At 48.8% G+C, this 20,638-nt stretch overlaps 1 protein-coding gene and 1 long non-coding RNA gene across 2 annotated transcripts; one reads left to right on the top strand and one right to left on the bottom strand.

The window, feature by feature from the left end:
* Window positions 1-1,139: 1,139 nt before the first annotated feature.
* Window positions 1,140-7,546, top strand: TNNC1 (troponin C1, slow skeletal and cardiac type). The gene is made up of 6 exons (XM_054387284.1): window positions 1,140-1,228; window positions 5,114-5,144; window positions 5,462-5,608; window positions 6,368-6,482; window positions 6,591-6,727; window positions 7,372-7,546. The coding sequence occupies exons 1-6, from the start codon at window positions 1,205-1,207 to the stop codon at window positions 7,401-7,403; spliced, it is 486 nt and encodes a 161-aa protein (XP_054243259.1). The 5' UTR covers window positions 1,140-1,204; the 3' UTR covers window positions 7,404-7,546.
* A 7,329-nt stretch (window positions 7,547-14,875) lies between these two features.
* On the bottom strand, window positions 14,876-17,470 carry LOC128971899 (uncharacterized). The gene is made up of 4 exons (XR_008489247.1): window positions 17,433-17,470; window positions 17,108-17,152; window positions 16,305-16,369; window positions 14,876-15,063 (listed from the first exon to the last, which is right to left on the bottom strand). It is a non-coding gene; the product is annotated as an uncharacterized LOC128971899 (long non-coding RNA).
* Between the last annotated feature and the right edge of the window lie 3,168 nt (window positions 17,471-20,638).

The raw sequence follows: 20,638 nt of genomic DNA, 5'->3' as shown, positions 1-20,638 counted from the left end.
GCCCTCCCTTCCTGCTGACACCACCCCAGCTCGCAGGCTAATGTCACTTTGTCAAGGCACTGTGTGGGGGCAGCAGGTTTTATCATGCAACACGACTTCTATTAAAGGGAGAAAGGATTTGTAGAAGAGATGAAACCTAACAGCTTCATTCACAGTATTTTCAGTTTTGCTGTTAGGAGCTAGCTGGAGGTGAGGCTTTGTCACCCTGAGACACCCGAGCCATCGTAGCTCCTTTGGACACAAGAGGGAGTCTTGAGTCATCAGAAATAGAGGTTTTGCTGTGGTTGCTGTGGATTAAAACGCTTTTCCCTGCACTGAGAAAACACCGGTCATCACTTGGAGGCCTTTGGTGTGTTTTGCTCTCCATCGTGGGGGTGGGGGGGCGGGTGTGTGTCAATCCAGGAGTGTGGATTTTCCTTGTTTGCAGCAGGGAGAGGTCAGCTTGCTGCTTGGGTGAAGTGAGTGCTGGTTTCCTAAAGAACCGGCATTTATCCCTGAAATCAAGCAGAGCTGATAGCCACCCTACCCCTCCACCCCATTTTGCAGTCCCAGCTAAATGCAGGAGACGAAGGCAAAGCTCCCTCTCTCCACACTTCTCCTCGCTGTGGTCCTGGGACTGCACAGTCCTTCGTTCCCGTCCACACACACACAGAGCGTTTGCCTCTCCAAGGGTATCCCCCGTGGGTTTGGGGACAAGCCAGCAGAGGAGACAGGGAGCCCCCAGCACCCCGGGGGGACATGTGCTGCCGGAGGGGGCTATTTTGGGAGGCGTGCCTTTCCCGCATTACCTGCTTTAATTAAGCACAGTAAAATCTTTCTAACGTAGCTTCCAGGGGGGAACAGGCAGGAGGTGGAGGTGAAACGGTGGCATGCATCCAGCCAGGACAGCCAAATACTGCAATATATCAATAAGGGTCCTGTCAAACCTTCCTGTATCAAAGTTACAAGGAAACCTCCAGCTGCCCCAAAGTGGGGCTGGCCCCGGACGTGCCAGCCTTGGGCTCGGCAGCGTCCCAGTCCCAAGGCACGCAGGCGAGGCATTCCTGTGGGGATGGGGATGGGCCAGGGATGGGCGTGTGGGGCTGCCGGTGGGCTGGTCACATCCCCCGGGGCGGGCAGCCCCTATATCAGCCGGGCTCCCCGGGGGAGCGCTGGCAGAGTGTGACCGTGACGTCCCCCGGCCCTGCGCCCACCCTCGCCAGCCATGGATGACATTTATAAGGCAGCGGTAAGTGCCTCCCTTTGGCGCTTGGCTTTGGTAAGGGGGTTAAAGAGTTTAGGGGGGTTAAAGGGTTGGGGGGGGGGGTTTAGAGCAGGTTCGCTAAAGCTATGACGGAGAAACTCAAATAAGAAATTCTTGTAGCGTGGCAACTTTCAGTCAACATCAGCATCCACCACACAGTCCTTTCCCAGGGGTGGCCCTGAAGGTTTCACACCTCTTGTAAGTGTGAAACGCTCAACTGTGCTGCTGAACTATTTGCAAATTGCACCCCTGGCTCCCTGCCATAAGGCAGGGAGATGGCCTGTAGATGGTTACAGATCTCAACAAAACCTTGAAAGATTAAGAGGTTGCTCCAGGTTTTAGCCCAGACAAAGCAGAGACCATTTCCCGTTAAATAATCATTATTTATATAGGTTAGACTTTGCCCTAACTTCTTTCCGTTGCTTTATGATTCTGCCATGGCTCTGTTTCCCCCTTCCTTAGCTGAATAATTGCCTGGGAGATTTAAAAAAAAAAAAAAAAAATCCCTTGGCTTTTCTCAGTCATTTCCAATCATTCTCCTCTGCTTTGCCTCCTGAGATCATCTCTGCTGAGATGCAGAATGTGAGCTATGCTCCAGGGGAATGCAGAGTATCCTGATGGCTATTTTAACTTACACAGCTGCACAGCTCACTGTGCAAACCCAACCTCTTGGGTCTGTAATAAGAACACTGTATTGTTTTGTAATGTAGACAACAGTGAGAGCGAGTGGAATGAGGATGAAAATAGATTCTAGATTGTGTAGATTTCTATTGTATCCTTTACAGATCTGGAGTTAAGAGTTGGGTTTGATTTTTTTTTTTTTTTGGTGTGTGGCTTATTTTGTTTTTAAATAGATAGTTGATCAGGTTTGATTTTAACCAAGGGCACAAAAAAAATACATCATACACATCCTATTTGAATTTCAGGGTTTTTAGGGGGAAGAATGTTAGTACTTGATACATGATTGAACTAAATAATGGAAATGCTCACACGTCTCCAATTCTTCAGTCAGCCCTGAACCTTGTGAAGTGGAAATCCCCTAGTGTTCCCAAAAGTGTGAAAAGGCTCAGGAGAGGCTATACAACACTGCTCTGAGTGCTCCAACCAATACCTCAAAAAGGGGGAAAAATATGACCTGTAAAAATCAAAGTTCAGGTCTAATTAAACTTTTTAATTAAATAAGTTCCCTGTGAGTCAAGGCACAAGTCCTTTCCTTATTGCTATGCCCATACCTAAGGAGAAAGGCTGCAGTGCTTTGTGAGCTGGTGTTACTCACAGCCAGAAGTGTCTGTCTGTCAGCTGGGGCAGCATGCTGGCAGCAAGGGCAGAAAGCCCTGAAAAGAAAGTGTTCCCCACCCACAGGTTCCAGCCTCTCTCCAAATCTCTTCCCCAGAAATGGGAACATATCCACAGATGAAGGTCCTCCTCATCCAAAGCCTGTGGGTTTTAGTGGAGTTGGACCACGGAGGAATATAGCTGAGGAAAAGGAATGTCAGCAACAGAGAACAACTCAAACCTTACTCCAAACACAGGGCCCTTGGCCAGGGAAATGGGCCACACCAAAAACCAGATGGACTCCCATAAGGATTTTGCTACTGGTTTAAAGGCCAGGGCATGTTAGTAAACGTGGGGCTCAAGTCCTGGGCATTACCTGCCAGCGCTTCTACAGAGGCAAAACAAGTCCAAGCCAAGCACAGCCTTTTTTGGTGGATCTGTTCCCCAAGATTTTAACCATAAGAAAATCTTTACCTGGGAAAAACATGATCAAGGACTTTTGCTTGACATCAAATAGAAACACAGGATGAAAAGGAGAGCTGATGAAAACAAAACACAGCAGATGTGGCATTACCACATCTGTGCAGTGCAGTGGTGTGAGCTTAATGCTTGCCTTCCCACACTGCAGCTAGAGGAACCTGTCCCTGTAGTGATATGGAGGGAAAAGTGGAATAAAGCTGTGAGCAGCAGCCATGTGCAGAGTGCATTATAAACAGCTCAGGAGATAGCTCTGTGATACAAGTGCCACTCTGCAGTTACACTGCATTTAATTTACATACAGCACAGCTCTACATCTCTCACTACAGTAGTCAAAGAAGCTTCAAAACTGAGTATTTTTTTTCTGCCTGCCAATGGCATATATTAATATTATGTCTCTGCCAGATTCCCTACATGCAGCCAGAGAACCCAATGGATTTTCATCTTGCCCACTCATGCCTAGATAAGGGTGTGCAAACACAAAGCTATTTTTGGTACATTTTTAGGCTCTGTTAAGTGGTGCTAAGAACAGTGCCAGGGACAAGTGTCCAGATAAAGGGCTACAAGGATAAATACCAAAGCCTGGGAACAATTGGGGAGCTCATCTTTATCTCTAGCACCTCTCTCACCCGAGCTTATAAATAGCAAATACACCAAGAGGGTCATGTTACTGGAGCAGCAGGATAGTGGCTGTGGACATCAGCAGAAGGAGTGTTGTGGCTCCTCTTGCTCTGCCAAAACAATAGCCATGAAGGGCTGGCAGCTGCCTGCCTGCCTTCAGCAGTGCCAGGGCCTCAGTGGGTTGGGTTTCCTCCTGAAACAGCAATCCTGCTGCCATCCTTAGTGCTTTCTGATGTGAAAGTCTTCACCTCCTGGTGCATGGGGAGTAGGATAAGGCTTTCTGCCTCCTGCCCACGTGCTCTGTCCCACTAAGAAAAAGTACTTTCCCTGCCTCTTGCTGTAAGTGGGAAGGATTTGCAGATGGCTTTTGCAAAATCATTGCTCTCTGGGACAAAACCATCAGCCTTTGTTCAAACCCAGGGTGCCACAACCCTGGGTTGCAGGGCTCTGCCCCAACCAGAATGTGGTGGGGATGGTTGCTGGGAACTGCTCACATGGAGGTGGTAGTAAGGAGACGTTAGTGTGGTCAGGCACTCTCTGCATGGGCCAGAAGTAGTCCTGGCAGTGAGTCATGTCTGTCTGAATCCAGAGAGGCTCTAGACCAGCATGGGAAGGAAAAGTCAGTGTTTGCAGGGATGCTACCAAAGGGGCAGCTGGACACAGTGGTGTGAGCAGCAGATTTAGCTAAGCACTTAAAGAGGTACAGCACAGAGCTGGTGGATTCCTCTTTGCTCCCCGCATTACTGATTTTTATTAATTTCATAATTCACTAATAATTTTCATTAATTTCATTAATTATGCTGACTAATAAGCTGTCAATGATCATTTGTGGGGAATTAATTAGGGAGGGTTTGGGAACCATCTGCCAGCCCTTTTTGGCTAATGCCTAAAGCTCCATGGCCCATTTCTTTCGGAAGATACCCAAAACAGGCTAAAGGGAACAGCAGCTCCTGTCAGAGGCAGAAACCTTTATCTCACTTGGGTAGAAGCAGATCTCTTAATGCTCTGGACAGTGCAGAGAGTCTCCTGAATCTATACCTGAAAAACAGCTACCAGGGATGGTCTTGTCTGCCTCTCCTTACCCAAGGACCTCTTCAGCACATCCCACCTGTAGCCAGCCCTCAGGAGTGCAGCCATCCTGCTGTGAAGCCTACCAGCAGCAAGAAATCATCCCCAAAGAGCTGACAGAGACAAATGCTTTTCCCAGTTGGTCTCCTCTGCTTGTGCAAAGGCTACTTCTGCCATGCATCAGATGTTGCTGCTGCTCTAGAGAAATTATGCTCATGTCAAAGGAATTGGGAATAATTTCTTTCAAGGGCAAGAATGTCTTAGACTTCAAAAGGTTGTGGTGTCAGAACCACATTGGTGATACATACCATATAGCCCACAAAGGTAACTGTTGTCCTTTGCAAAGACTGTTGAACAAATAACACATCCTTTTGACAATTAGTGATACCGATGAAGAAAAATTACTTGGTCACTGTGTTTTCCTTACAGGTTGAGCAGCTGACAGAAGAGCAAAAAAATGGTAGGTGCATCTTCAACCTGACCAGCACAAACTAAAGACAAGCTCCCCTGCCAGCAGTCAAGCCTGCTTCAGCAATTACATCCCCCAAATGCTTTGGCTAGACTGGCCAAAGTAGAACTAGACCCACGGATTCTGATCCATCAGCATTTCAAGCAAGGCAGTTCCTGTGCATATGTCCAGATGTCTCCACCATGCCGAGCCAGGCAGTGCTGGGGTGCATGGGCAGGGGAGACCGTACCTTGAACAAGCCCCCTTGCCCTGGGATCAAGGTGCAGTGCAAGACCTTCCCCCTCAGCTCTTCTTCCTTCTCTCTCCAGAGTTCAAGGCTGCCTTTGACATCTTCGTGCTGGGGGCAGAGGATGGCTGCATCAGCACCAAGGAGCTGGGCAAGGTGATGCGGATGCTGGGGCAGAACCCCACTCCTGAGGAGCTGCAGGAGATGATAGATGAAGTGGATGAGGATGGTAAGAAATTTGGGGTTCTTACAGTCTTTCAAGCACCATCCCCATATCCACAGGCATTAGGGGCATGGTGTGGGTTGGGAGTGCTCAGCATCTGTGTAGCACTGGCACAATCCATGCTGGAGATAGTCTTTGGGGAGCAACCTGCAGTGCTATGGTTTTGAAGGACATTGAACACCCACCAAACTTCGGCATGGTTCCTTTAGGACATTTCCAGGCAAAGATAAACTATAGAAATTACTATTCCTATAATGATCAAACTGCTTGAACTAATTCCAGAAGGGGGGTAGTCTGAGATTGCACAGATCCCTTTAAAACCCAAAACATAGGCTGAATGTAGCAAGTGCCAACTCCAAAGCAGTTAAACATCAGGAAAGCAGGAAAAGTGCTGTGTCACTGCAAACAACAGTTACCTCCTGCTGCTGCAAAACTCTGCTGCTCGGATACCTGCCTTCTGCAGAATCTATTTTTAACATCTAGGTGAGATGGAAAGATATCTCCTTAGCAGGATTTTTCATTCATTGGTGCTTCCAGGAGGACTTTTGGTTCGTTTTGCCTTGGCAAAATGACTGCAAGAGTTAAAAATTCAATGACGAAGTCAGTGCAGGGCCTCAGGCACTCCAACATCCTGAAAACGCCTCTCGGTGCAGGGCTGCTGCTGAGTTTTGGTCTTTGGTTACTCAAGGGAAGTGTCATCTCTCATTTGACATTGCCCCTTCCACCCGCTGCAGCACCAGCTGATGGTGTTTGTTCTGCCTCCAGGCAGTGGCACTGTAGACTTTGATGAGTTCCTTGTTATGATGGTCCGGTGTATGAAAGATGACAGCAAAGGAAAAACCGAAGAGGAACTCTCAGATCTCTTCAGGATGTTTGATAAGTAAGAGCTGTGACCACAGGATGGTGGGGTGGTGGGAGCAGTGCAACCAGCCTAGCTTCCCTTCCCCAGCCTGTCGACCTGCTCCTGAGCTCTTCTGTCCTCGTCCAGAAACGCTGACGGCTACATCGACCTTGAGGAGCTGAAGATCATGCTGCAGGCAACAGGGGAGACCATCACAGAGGATGACATAGAAGAACTGATGAAAGATGGGGATAAAAACAACGATGGCAGGATTGACTACGATGGTAGGACTTGCCCTTGTGTGCAGTTTGGCTGCAAGCCTTTGAGCGTCTCTTGGGCAGCTCCCATGGCCTTGGTTGGCTTCCTGAACAGGCAGCTACTCATGCAGGAGGCACTGGGCAATACACCTGACCACAGCTGGTGTTTGCACAGAGATGGGGGGGGGGGGGGGGGTGTCTCATGCTTGTGAAGTGGTAGCAAGGGCTGCCTTATCTGTGCCCATGCTGTGAAAGCCAGCTTGCACTGAAGCAGTGCTGCTTTTCACCAGAGACCTGCCCACCCCTTCCTGCCCCGTGCACACAAAGTACCATCTCTGGAGGGCTGTATGTTTGAATGCAGTGCTGCTGAAATGATCCCCAGACCATTTCTGAGCTGAGCCAGTGGCTGTACCCCTCCCTGGGCACTCGCCTTTGGCATTTTGGTGGCAACCGAGGGTGACTCTGGGCTCCAGTGACATTTCCAGCAGGAGTCACAAGTTGTCCTCGCCACACTCAAGGGAGCAGTAGCCATTCCCCCTTGGCCTCCTGCCCATCAGGGGGATGCAATAGAAGACAGGGCTAGGGAAAGCTGCCAAAACCATACTTGGCAGCTGCCAGGTTACTTCAGTCCCACCTCACATCCCTTGTCTCCAATGTCTTCCCCTTGGCAGAGTTCCTGGAGTTTATGAAGGGAGTTGAATAAATCTGAGGCCAGATCAACAACCTGAATCTCCTAAACTCCTCCAGTTCTCCATCTCATCTCCTTGCTTAAGTCCCCTGGCTACCAGCATGAAGGCTGAGAGCTGAGAAAGGTGGCTGCTGGGAAAAATAAAACATGTTAATACAAAGTGCCTCAGATGGTTGTTCTTTGGAGGGTTAGTGAGAGCTTCACCCTGGTTCCACACTCCTGAGTAACGGGGCCACTCCTTGGGGCTGCTGAGAGCCTGTGAGCTGTGCCTGGCAAGGTGACATCGCAGATGGAGCTTTAAGCATCCAAGGAGGTATTTTGCTGTCAGCCCAGTGGCAAAGCTCAGCCAACAGGATTATGAACACTTGGTGGTGTTGCATCTTCTCATCCCTGCCACGGCAAGCAGGATCAGGAGAAGGCATTGGTGCCTGCTGGTTTAACTGGAGCATGGGCAGCATTTTAGTGATGAAATGTGAATTAACAACCACTGATGCTATCACTGAATTCCATGGGTGAGGGACAGGTCCTCTCCTCCTTGCTCTTGCCACGGCTCTCCTGAAGGGAGACTCTTCCTCCTCTCTGTCATCCTGATGGCCACCTTGCAGAGCATGCAGAAAGATCTCAGGTTTCATTGGAAACACGAATAAAAGCCGTTCCTATGCGGGACTGGGTGCCTCCTTCCCATTTCAGTCAGCCTGGCAGGAGGCAGGCAGCAGCAGCCCAATGGCATTTCATGGTCCTCCAGCAGCCTTGGGTGGGAGTCTTGCCATACAACAACCAAAACACCCAATTTTCACTCAGAAATCACACCCATTTTGGCCACAGGGGCCTGGAGCAAGGCACAGCTCTACTCTGGGTCTTGGTGCCCAGGCACAAGATGACAGCAGGGCTGAGGAGGGAGGACAAGCTATGCTGTCCCCAAGGGCCCTGGGTGCCATCTTTCCTTGTCCCAAGGAAGTGTGGCATTCCTGTGGCATTAGCAGCTCCCCTGCACATAGCTGCCTCCTCCCATCGAATTACAGCTCACACATTGCAGTCATGTTGCTAAACTCAAAACATTTACTCAAGTAGAGTAAACATTGGCAAGGCAAGACTGTGTCGCTGCAAGCCCTTAGGGATGCTGCCCTCAGCCCTGGGGGAGTGTGCTGCTCTACCAGTGCCCCTGTGCCTGCTGCACCAGCCCTCTGCCTTCCTCCCAGACCCAGCTTTTGCTTTCTTTGCCCTCTGCAGAAACAACACCCTGAGCATCTGCACTTGATGTGACACAGCCTCTCGTTGGTAGCAATAATGACAGAACATCATTCAGACCAGACAGGCTGGAGGTGGAAACCAGCCTGAGAGGGGCTGGCAGCTGTTTGGAAGGACACAGCCATGTCTTCCCCCTGGACAACTAGCATCACATGTCTTGCCCAACCAGGGCTTGTAACATCAGAGACACAGAGATCATGAACCCCTGTCAGCTACAGCACCTGATTTTCCTTAAACCCCAGGAGATTTTGTGAACACTGCTAATGCAAACACCTGAAAGACTCCTTCAGAGGGGTGTCTGCAAGGGTCCCAAGCCTTCAATGCCATGGCACCAGAAGCCAAAAGACACAGAAATATGTTGGCTCAAGCAATCCTATGACAGGAAATACTATGAGGCATCATTGTCTTCATTTTCCAATGAATCTGTTGCCTAGAGAACAAAAAATAATAATTTTCCAACTCCCCAGCATAGCAGAAGTAATTTCCTACTGAGACCTGCTTCTGAAGACACAGTTGAGGTTCTCAGGCCTGGAAACCACCACAGAGTTGCAAACACCTGCACTTTGGCCACAAGCCAAGGTAGCACCAGGTTTCCCCACAGCCACATCCATCCAGCCTGCAGGCAGCCCACACTCTCACATCATGTCTCAACAGCCCCATTATCTTCCTGTCCCACCTAGATCTTGAGATGCAACAAAGATGCCTCCAAGATACTATCCACTGCTTACTGACAGGCTTTGGCTCACTGAACAGTGAAGGAAAGAAGAAATAAGGTTATCCTACTCCCTTCAGTCAACTTGGTGGCTTGAGGGAGGCTTGGACTATGCCATGGCCCTGGGGAAAATGACTGCAAAGAGCCACTTGGCCATGTGCCTCAGCCCTTCCCTCTCAGTTCAACAGCACAGGCAGGAGCAAGCCACAACCTTGCTGGCTGCCCACTCTTTTCTGAGGGTGAAACAGGAAAGGTGATGGCTGGAGAGAGGACAGAGGTCTTGTAGCAGCTGAAACTTGTCCCTACAAGAGCAGACATGCCACCACTATTTTGTCTTCTTTAGTCCTTAGACCAGAGGTGCCAGCAGGTCAGCAGGCTCTGCATGGAGTCAGAAAAGGTGCCTCAGGACCAGTTTGTCTTAACACCCTGACTGTCCTCCAGGGTGAGACAGCAAATGCTGCAGGGCAGAGTGCTGTGGCTGGGTTTCACTGCTGGCTACAGCACAGCAACAGCTGCTTTAGGAATGTAACATGACATGACATGCTGTCAAGTGGGTTAGATGGCTGAAAATACAGCAACCAGGACATCATCAGCCTGGTTGAAGCCTCCACAGAGGTGATGTGCTCACTGTGAATGAAAACCACAGAAAGGAATCCCTGTATCCATGGAACTCCAAATCAATGTGCAGTTTTCCCTACATGTGAGGTGAACTTCCAGTGCTCAAAGCCTTAAGTGATGGGACACAGGGCCACGTGCACTGCCTGGGGACAAAAAACAAGTCACTGAAACAATCATTTGAAAAAAAATCAACTCAGGCAAAAAGCCATTTCCCACTCTCTACAACAGTCCCTAAAGCTGTGTGCTCTTAACTCCCCCAGCAGAGACAGGAGCTGTGCTGGCAGGTGGCAGCAGCCCATGCCACTGGACACAGCCAGTTCTTAGCCAGTTGATCTCCTAGTTTCACTGGCAGCAGATTTAATTCCTACCCTGGTTTGCATCTTGCCAAACATATCTGATGCCTCTCTTCAACCCTCAGTAGAGCTTTGCTGTGAACTAAGTGACAGCAGGAAGATCTGAGGACGCTTTGCACACAACTTCCTAACAGAACCTCTGCATCTCGCCTCCAGTCATAAACTGTCAGCAGGGCAGCAGCAACAGAACATGAGCTAAGGTTCATCAGTCAAACATTGAGAGACAGGGATCTGCTGGAGAGAGTCCAACAGAAAGCTACCAGGATGATCATGGGACTTGAACATCTCTGCTATGAAGAAAGACTGCGAGAGCTGGGGCTGTTTAGTCTGGAGAAGGCTGAGAGGGGACCTTAGCAATGCCTCTGAGAGGTGGGTGTCAGGATCAAGGTGCCAGGCTTTTTGGTGGTGCCCAGTCATAGGACAAGGAACAATGGGTACCAGCTAGAACACAGGAGGTTCCACCTCAACACGAGGAGACACTGCTCTACAACGAGGGTGACGGAGCACTGGGGCAGGCTGCCCAGAGAGATTATGGAGTCCTCTTTGGAGGCTTTCAAAATCCACCTGGATGCATTCCTGTGTGACCTGCCCTAAGTGATCCTGCTTTGGCAGGGGGGTTGGACTTGATGATCTGTGGAGGTCCTTTCCAATCCCTAACATTCTGTTATTTCACTGCACAAGACCCCAGCTGTGTAAAAACAGCTGCAACAGCCTTGAAACTTGGGCAAAGCAGAACTCATGTTCTGTTTGCTGCTTTTTGCTTGAACACACTGAGAGGTGGTAAAGGGGGACAGAGCAACATGCACCCAGCCCTGCTTTTCATGTCCACTGGGAACATGGATATCCCCAATAAACTCCTCCCCAGCTCTGTGCTCTTGGCTCTCAGGGTGATGGCTCACCTTTGCCAGATGAGTTGGTTCAGTATTTGGTTACATGCCCTTTGCTCCCTGTTTATTTTTTTTTCAACGAAAGGGGAAAACAGAAGCCAAGCTGGAACTTGATGCTGTCCTCTTAACTGCCAGGAGGAGAAACCACCTGCAGCAAGTATGACGTACAGCCGCAGCAAGCATGAACTGTGCAGTCTGCTGTACAGCAGGAGATGAGCAGAGAGGCTCTCAAGCTCACTGGCTTCCTGCAGGATACCAAAGACTTAGTCCTGAGAGGCTTGAAGTTTTGACATGTCAGAGCTGACAGAGCTCTGCATAATAGGAATAAGTTTCAAGTGGGCCACAGCTGCCAGGTCTGCCTCCTGGGCTATGTATGCATAATCCTCCCAGAAAAAGATCTTCAGCCTCACTTGACCAACAATGCACAAGAAGTTGAAGACCCAGCAGGAGGCCATGCCAGTACATACTCTCTCTTGCAGTCCACAACTACCTGAAGGGTGGTTGTAGCCAGGTGAGGGTTGGTCTCCTCTCCCAGGCAACCAGCAACAGAACAAGAGGACACAGTCTCAAGCTGTGCAGCAGGAAGTTCAGGCTTGATCTTAGAAAGAAGTTCTCCAAAGAAAGAGAGATTGCCAACTGGAATGGGCTGCCCAGGGAGGTGGTGGGGTCAAGGTCCCTAGAGGTGTTTAAGAAGAGACTGGATGAGGCACTTAGTGCCATGGTCTAGTTAATTAGTTAGGGTTAGGTGATTGGTTGGACTTGATGATCTCAGAGGTGTCTTCCAACCTGGCTGATTCTGTGATTCTGTAGGCTGGGGAAACCTCTACAAGGAGGAGGGAAATTATGGACTGAGCTGTCAGAGGGTTAGAAAACGCTATAGGTGTTCAGCTGAATGTGGGCAGTGCCCAGCAGGACCACCACGTGTGCAGGGAGCAGACAACAAACCTGACACCGAGCTGCTGTGAAGCTCACCAGATTCCTGTCTCCTGCCACACAATGATGCCTGGATTAAGGTTACGTTCCTCCCCGCTGCATTTTGTCACGCAGCCGCTATTTTGGTCAGAAAGTCAGCAAGCCCATATTTGGGAAGCTGTCCCTCTGAAGGGCAGCATGAAGGGCAGCCAGATGAAAAGCTGTTCCTGAAAGCAGGCCTGGGGGAGCTGCCTGGTGGAGCCACAGGAAGCCCAAAATCTTCCTCTCTGCTTCTCGTTGACATGCCAACATCCTTTTCTCAGCCTGACCCTTGCCTCTCTCCCCTCAAACCACATCCTGTGGGTGAGCTACTCTCATGACACAAATGCTCTGGGGTTAGAGATGGAAAAGTCTTAGTGCTAGAGATTTAAGATGCAGAACATAAACCCAAGGTGGAGATTTGCAGGCAGACAGGTTAAGGTGTAGCCTGACAAACACCAAGTCCTCTGTTCAGAGACTTTTTTTCCACTCTTGTCACTAGACATAGGTGCCATGGACTGACCTTAAGACAGCTGGACCAGCTGTTGTGTCTCCTCCGACACCAGCAGCAACCCAAGGGAACACATCTCTGCACTAGGTCTCTCTGCCAGCCCTGGCAAGAGCCGCAGGGGGCTGCCAGGCAGCTCTGGGCAGTAGCTGAGGTGCATGCTAACCTCAGCCACAGCTACAGTCTTACCTTTGCAGACAGACTCACTGGAGTAGGGCAGGCATCAGCCACACAGCTTGAAAACTCCCATACCCACAGGCACTTTGGGTACCACCGAGGCCAGCAGGATTTAAGCACCGTGCATGTCTGTGGGTGACCTACCACTTACCCCCCCAAACAACCAAACCTTCTCCAGGGAGGATTAACAAAAGGAACCTCTCACCAGCTGACCTTCTGACACACCTGAGGGCAGCAGAGACCAGACCCTTTGTGTCTTTCGTACTTAGCAGAGGCTACCTGATGGTATAAGCCCTGTGACCATGCCCTGTCCCCAGCTCAGCATCCCTCCAGACCAGCACACTGTTCTCACACAGCAGTTATGTTCTTTCAGCTGACAAATGTCAACCTCCACAACAGTCCAAGAGATGCACACAGTAGGAATCAGACAGCTGAGGCTTGTAGACTTTAAAAGCCCTTGATTCCTGAGTTTGAAGTTAGCAAGTATTACCTGAAAATACAGTTTATGGGTTTTATGACTGAGCTTATACTGCCTGGTTAGGGCTGGGTGGTAGGTTTTTATCACTCACAAACACTTAAAAAATGGGAACTGGGAAAACTTTTGAATGCAACCCACAAAAAATTCAAAGTGTTGACTTTGTTACCAAAACATTTGTGTTTTGGTAACTGGATAAACTACTAAAAAAATAAAATCAATTACATCAATTGGATGCATCAGCTCAAACAGATTTAGTTTTTCATGCAGCAGGTGTTCTGCTGCTCTACTGCAGCCAGAAGACACTTCTCAACTTCCAGCCCTTGTGCCAACCCATGGATTTACACCATCAGGTGGACAAGTGCTGGAACTGCAACTTCAGGAACAGTTCTTTGCTTGTACCAGGTGGCTCATTTCTCCAATAAAAAAGTACCTCCTGAACCAGGGACTTTGAGGGCAAAGCCCTTTTCTGATCTACAGGATAGCACTTACAAACCCCTGCCACAAGCACCTCCTTCAGCTTTTGAATCTTACTCTGGGACTCAGGGTTGGATTTGGTCTCTGTAGGTCCCTTCCAACCCCTACCACTCTGTGATTCTGTCACCTCACCAGTCAGCACTTTTTGTCAAGTGGGTTAATTCTTTGTTACTACAACAAAAGTCCACTAAAATCCAGCAACCATGAAGAGTGTGGCTATTTGATATAATCCTATAACCTTACACATCCCCACAGTAGTTCCAGTAACAGTTTCAACACACTTTTAACACAAAGTGCTACGATCTCCAACACCACAGCCAGCATTCAGTACGCTCTCACTCTTCAGGACTTCTGTAGCTCTACTCAGCTTACCTCAACAGCAAAGCAGAACCTAACTTGCTCTAACAGCACTAGGGATGATCATAAACATTGAGGTAAGAACTGCACATTCATGCCATGATAAAAAAAGTTACCTGTATTGAATACTGTCACCCCAGAGTCCAGGCCACAGTGCCTTCAATTTGTACAAACGAGTTGTTTCTTGTTTAGTTTCACTCAAGAACCATTTCACTAAAGAAACATCAAATCATACAACAGTTGAAGCTGGAAGAGACCTTTGAAATAAGTCCAACCACTCACCTGGAGCTCACAATCCCACCACTACTAAGCTACTACCACTAAACCACATCCCTAAACACCCCATCCACGTTATCTTCAACGCCTCCAGGGATGAGGACTCCACCACCTCCCTGGACAGCCTGTTCCAATGCCTTATAACTCTGATACACTTATTCCATAACTTGAAAACAGACTTTGAACTACTGAACACTGATGACCTGCCCCAACAATTAGAGCAGAACAGCACTGAGAGAGCAGCTGTTTTACTTTGTGCATGCAGAGGCTGACAGTACTAACACCTCACCTCTCCACAGCTCCAGCTGGTTTGATCTACCAACAAATAAAACCACACCACATACTGCTCACTACATGCAGGCCTGATGCATGACTGGCATCAAAAATACAGCCCAACAAGGCTTCTGGAGCATTCTCCTCAAATCCAGGAAGCAAAGACTTGGTTACACCCAGTTTTATTTTTATAAAAACGTTGTAACACACATGCCAACAGGAAAACTGCTGCTTCTATCTTGAACCACGTCAGTCCTTTTTCTGCTGAGCAGCCTGCTTGGCATTGTTGGCCTGCATCTTCTTCAGCCCCTTTTTGTTGTGTTTTTTTGCAAATCTCATGTTCCTCAGAAACTTGGGATCAACCTATAAAAACAAGGAAGAAAACAAGCCATGCTGTAGAAGGAACACACATAAAAACATTCATCTCCAGATTGTTCCAATTATTCCCAAACACTGGCTGAGCCAAATTCAGATTTTTTTTCCTGATTTCTTACATCAACGAAATTATTTTAGCCACTTGTAACCATCCTTTAACTAGTTGTTTTCCTTAATTTCCATGAACAATCAACCCCCAAACCTCAGCAATAAAGACCAAACAAGACAAATTTCATTTCCATGTCACAACACATTGTGGATCTGTAATACCACAACTCAGCTTTGGCAGGTGAGCAAATACAGATGTAACCCTTGGGCAAAGAACAAGGCTACTTCCTCAGACCTTTGCTTTTCACTTGGAAAGAATTAAATACCAGCACAGAGAAGAGTTTTTGTCAGCTAATGGCTGGCTAAAGCATCCTGTCATGGCTAGGACCAATTCTCAGAGCTATCAGCTACTGTTCCACTGATAAACATCTCAACTCAAGCACACTCAGCACAAGGAGACAGCCTCTGAGACTGCCAGACAGGAGAGAGCAGGACTGCACCCTCACTGAGCCATGCAGAAGGCAAGCATCTTTTGTCACCTCCAAAAAGCTCTTCTCTACAGAGCAAGCAGAATCACAACTCTCCCCACAACCAGCATGTCCTGTTTTCCAAGTGTGAAAAAAGATCCTGCTGCACACTTGTCTAACTCCAGAAAAAAGCAAAATGCTGTCATTTTCCTACACTTTGCCCAGAAACGCCAATTCCTTTCCTCTTTTGAGTGAATTTCTCTGGATTAATGCAGGCAGTAAACTACTATTGAAGGGTACAGAGAAGCAGGACATAGCAGGATTCAAAAAGGAGAAGAACTACCGACATGCTTGCTTCACTGGAAGCAGCAGCTTGTGATAGCCACCTGCACAGACGAAAGTGGCCAACAACTAAAAGCAGTAAACATAGAAGGGTGGATTTCACGTGCATTGGAAATATACAGGTGCATGGGAGGCATGCAACAGAGACAGAAACTACCACGGTTCTGACCCCCTGAAAAACAAACCCTTGTCTGCAAAGGGTGTGTCAGTCAAAATAAGACTACAAAGAACACATTTGGAGGATTTTTTTGGTTGGTTGGTTTGCGGGGGGGGGGGGGGTTGTTGTGGGTTTTTTTGTTTTGTTTTGTGTTTTTTTTTTTTTACAGTGAAGCCTCAATGGCTTAGCCTGGGAATCTCAGCAGAAATACTCACCCCTTTGAGAGATTCGTATCTATGGGACCTGGGTTTCTTGATGCCATTTCTGTGCCATTTCCGGGCTATGTGGAAGACAAGACAACAATTTCAACTACAATTTCTACTACTATGAAACAGTTGCATTAATAACCTTTTAAGTGCAGCTGACCCCATCAAAACAAAGTAGAATAGAACATTTTATAACCCCTTTTTAACCAAACTAAAAGCAATTCTGTTCTCATTTCTGTGCACGCTGTGCTCATTCACAGATTTCAGGTTCCTCATTAATAATATACCACTAGCATGACAAAATACCCCAGTCATGAAGAAGCTGAGCCTCCTGGGTTCAGCGCTGACGGGCACCATCCTTCACTGGTTAAGACCAAGCAGAACCTACTCACAAAACTGCTAACTTACAGCACTATTGAAAAATCCCCAACCCTAAACGAAAATTGTTTTCCCTTTGTGATCATCTCTGGATGGCAAAGCACCACACACTGAACGCTGTTCAGTAACATCTTGGTTTTTCTCTGTTTACAGATTATTTTTACATTGAACCCAAAGAAGCCCCGCCTCGTGCTGAGCCCTTTTCCTTACACACGCCACTTAACCTCTGCCGTGCCACTGCCTCCTTCCCTGGTGAGCTCATATCGCCGCAAAACAGAAAGATTCGGCTGCCGTAACCGTGCAGCTCAAAGAAGCCGCTTAAAACCTCTCCGCCGAAGACAGCCCTGGGCCACCTCAAGCGACGCGGCCCCTCCCCACCTCCTCCCGGAGCCGCCCATTCCCCGCATCAGTGCGGGACGCCGAGCCCGGCTTACACTGGTTGTGCGTGGTGTGGTTCTTGGACTTGGCCATGGTTGTACCTGCGGGAGGAACAGACACCCCTGAGTCTGGGAGAGACAGGGAGGGACACCCTAACCTCCCACTCAAAGCCTCCTCGGGGCTCTCCCTCCACGACTGGACGCGATACCGACCCCGAGCCCTCGGTTTCCCGCCCCTCTCCCGCTTCTCCGGCCCACGACAGCCTCATGCTTTGTCTCGCCCCCTCCCAGCCCAGTGGGACTTCCTCGGCCCCGGCCCGGGGGATCCCCGCCGCCACCGCCGGAGCACGGATGGCGCCGGATTGCGCGGAAACACACTCACCGCCGCCACCGGGCCGGAAGAGAAGGGCGAGCTGCGGGGGCTGCTGGGAAATGGGGTACCGGACCGGAACCCCGCGTCGCTCCGGTGTGCAACAGGCGCCGTCAGCGAGAAAGTTCCACCCAGCAGCCTGCCCGCTCCCTTTCTTGTATGGCTGGTCTGTGCCGCCCCTTGTACTGGCCCGGCCCTGCAGGGCCCTCCTGCCCCGGACCGGTGCGCCGGGAGGGCCCTGCAGCAACAGGATCCCACAACACGCGGGCCCCGGTGTTTTAGCGACACCGGTCCCCCCACCAACACGGTCCCCCCACCAACACGGTCCCCTCACCAACACGGTCCCCCCACCAACACGGTCCCCCCACCAACACGGTCCCCTCACCAACACGGTCCCCCCCCCACCCCAGTCCCCCCACCAACATGGCTTCTCCCGGGGCGTGCGGCACAAGCGGGGTGGCACCGCAGGGAGATTCGGGGCCGCTATTGCGCTTGGTGGCACTGCCTGATCATGGGACATGAGGGGCTTCATCCCTTGCCCGGGTGAATTCGGAAGCAATTTATCTGCAGGTCCAGCAGTGTGTGCCACGCGCGGGAAGTACAATTAGCCTTCAGAAGCTTACTTGGTGTTTGTTGAAGCAGTGCTGGAATTGAAGGAACAGACTGCTTCAACTTTGTGTATTGTTGGTTGATATAATTTTCCATCCTAACACAGCTCCAGAAAAGCAATGATAAAAAGCTTAATACTGTAAAAAACACTGTGGCGTATTATAAGGAAAAGATATATTAAGGTAGTTATATATGCGATCTGCCCACAGGTGTAGCAGATGAATCTGCCCCTCAAAAGAAGTAGAGAATCACTTAAATACAACATTCCTCTCCCTGGAAGCTTTCAAGGCCAGGTTGGACAGGGCATTGAGCAGCCTGGTCTAGTGGAAGGTGTCTCTGGACAGGGCACTGAGCAGCCTGGTCTAGTGGAAGGTGTCCCTGCCCATGGCAAGGGGGTTGGAACTAAATAATCTTTAAGGTCTGTTCCAACCCAACCCATTCTATGATTTTACTAATTACAGAAAGGATGTTTTCTTCTCAATGGATTCATTAAACACTGTTCATTTGTGTGGAAGACAGGCCCCTGCATAAAGGCTGCTGACAATCAGCAGCTTTGGCTCTGCCACCTCGGTGACCCCCGAACACCCACTGCCTCTGGCACCCAGCTTGGCTGCGGTAAAGACACAGCACAGTACAGGAGGGTTTCATGCTGTGTCTGGCTGTGCCTGGCCATGCTGGCCTGCAAATTTAAAGTCTCACTCCTGCAAAATACACAGACCAAGACTTAAATACTTTAATATCTGAAAGATCCTAAAATGATGACTGTGATGGGCAGATGAAGCTGTGTCTATCCCTGGTGCAGCTGCTTTGCAAAAGTGCCAACCAAACCAGAGCACTAAGGCTGTTTTCCTTTGATGGCAGCAGGACCAGGCATCGCTGGCATGGGCAGCACAGCTGGAGGAGAGTGGATCCAGCTGCCAGTGGCCAAGGGCTAGAATCAAGTCTCAGAGCAGCGCTTGCTACCCTAAGCGCTGGAAGATTTGTGATACGGAGCCCCAGCACTCCTGTGCCTCTGCAGAGGGCTGGCTGTGGGGCTGACAGCAGTGATGCCATGGGGAAGCATTTGTGGTTATGGATTGGGATGTCTCCCGTGGGAAAGCCTGAAAGGGAAAAGGAGAACCAAAGGCCAAGCTTGCCCAAGCCCACTGTTGTCAAAGGGAGGAGGAGAATTTTGTTGTAACCTGTGATTTGTTTTCATAATTGTTTTGCAGCTGGAGTAATTATCATCCTATTGAATGGGCACAGCTCCTTGAATAGATGACACTTGAGCTAACACGCACTAATTAAGTCTGTAATCACTAAAAGTATGATTGTAGGTTTCAGACTGGCCAACTGTTCTCAGTAACACTTCGTTAGAGACATTGCAGTGCAGCAGAGCACAGGGGTCTTGATGATCCAGTGGTAAGCAAGGGTTTTTGATGCTGCCTTGGAGCATCCTTATTACCTAATATCCTGCAGTGGTTTATAAACTACTCTGAATATATCATACTGAATGCATGTCCACAGTTTGATTTTAATAATTTGGCTTATAGGTCTTGTCTATCACCTGGGCATGGAACACAGCTTCTGTAATCTCCACCTGTCTGACTGCTTGTCACATGTGGTTCCAGCAGCACCTGTGGAAGACTCCAACAGCCATAATTGTTGTGAGATATTGAAAGAACTTGGAAAAGATAGCTGAAATCATAAAACAAACCCTTCTGTTTCTTCCTACAAAGGAAGGCTCAGATATGAGTGAAAAAATATCAAGAGTTTTCATCACCTCATCACTAAGATAAGGAGACCCGCCAGCCTCTTTCTTTCTGCCTTCTGCAATGCATGCCTCTGGGATTCAGTTTTGTCTTCTCCTGAGCTCAGTTCTTTGGGTTGTCAGGAAAGTCAGAATTTCTCTCTGCCATGGGCTGTGATTAACTGGCCACAGCCATGTCTGAATATTTTAGAACCACAACTCACTACAATGGAAAGAATTAGAAAAAAAATAAATTCAGAAGTTTGCATATCAAGGAGGGTTTTGTGAAGAACTGATATTCTAGTTGCAAGCTGCCACAATTTGCTAATAACAGCTGCCCAGAATGAAACCAAACCAAACCAAACCAAACCAACAAAGCCAAATACACTTTGCAACTTAGGTCTTGCTGAAAATAAGATAAATAATGAAATTGAATTGTATTAGCTTTTTATTTCTTGCATATTTTCATTCCAGTTTCAAGGATAACCTACTTCCCCCCATTTTTTGTAATAGGAAAAGCTGGTTGACAGGTGTCTGAACTTGAAGCAGAGCAGGTAATTGCTCTTGCAAGCAGCCAGTCACTGACAGGAATGTCTGTTTCTCTCTCCCATGTACTGGTACAGGGCCTTTGGTTTCCAGGCTATTTTTTCCCAGTCTGTATTATTTTAGGCAATTCACTTGTGCCTCTCAAAATAAAGGCAATGCCATAAAAAGGTGGCAGGATTTTTCCATTCTATCACAGTGCAGAAAAGACTGGGCCTTTTCCCTCATGTTTTAAAGATTCCCAATTGGGAAATTTCCTCCCTGGTTCCACAGGAATAAGATGAGGAGAAGGCTGTGTTCTTGTAGGGTGCAGGACACAGTGTGACAGCTTAGCTCT

The sequence above is a fragment of the Indicator indicator genome, chromosome 15 (assembly GCF_027791375.1).
Source record: "Indicator indicator isolate 239-I01 chromosome 15, UM_Iind_1.1, whole genome shotgun sequence".
NCBI classification, from domain to species: domain Eukaryota; kingdom Metazoa; phylum Chordata; class Aves; order Piciformes; family Indicatoridae; genus Indicator; species Indicator indicator.
Note: the sequence above shows the minus strand (reverse complement) of the source record. Positions and strands in the feature narration are given on the sequence as shown.

Coding starts and splice junctions, on each gene's coding strand:
- TNNC1 (XM_054387284.1), top strand. CDS start 1,205: ATGGATGACATTTATAAGGCAGCG. Junction 5,145..5,461: donor GACAGAAGAGCAAAAAAATG/GTAGGTGCATCT, acceptor TTCTCTCTCCAG/AGTTCAAGGCTGCCTTTGAC. Junction 5,609..6,367: donor AGATGAAGTGGATGAGGATG/GTAAGAAATTTG, acceptor TTCTGCCTCCAG/GCAGTGGCACTGTAGACTTT.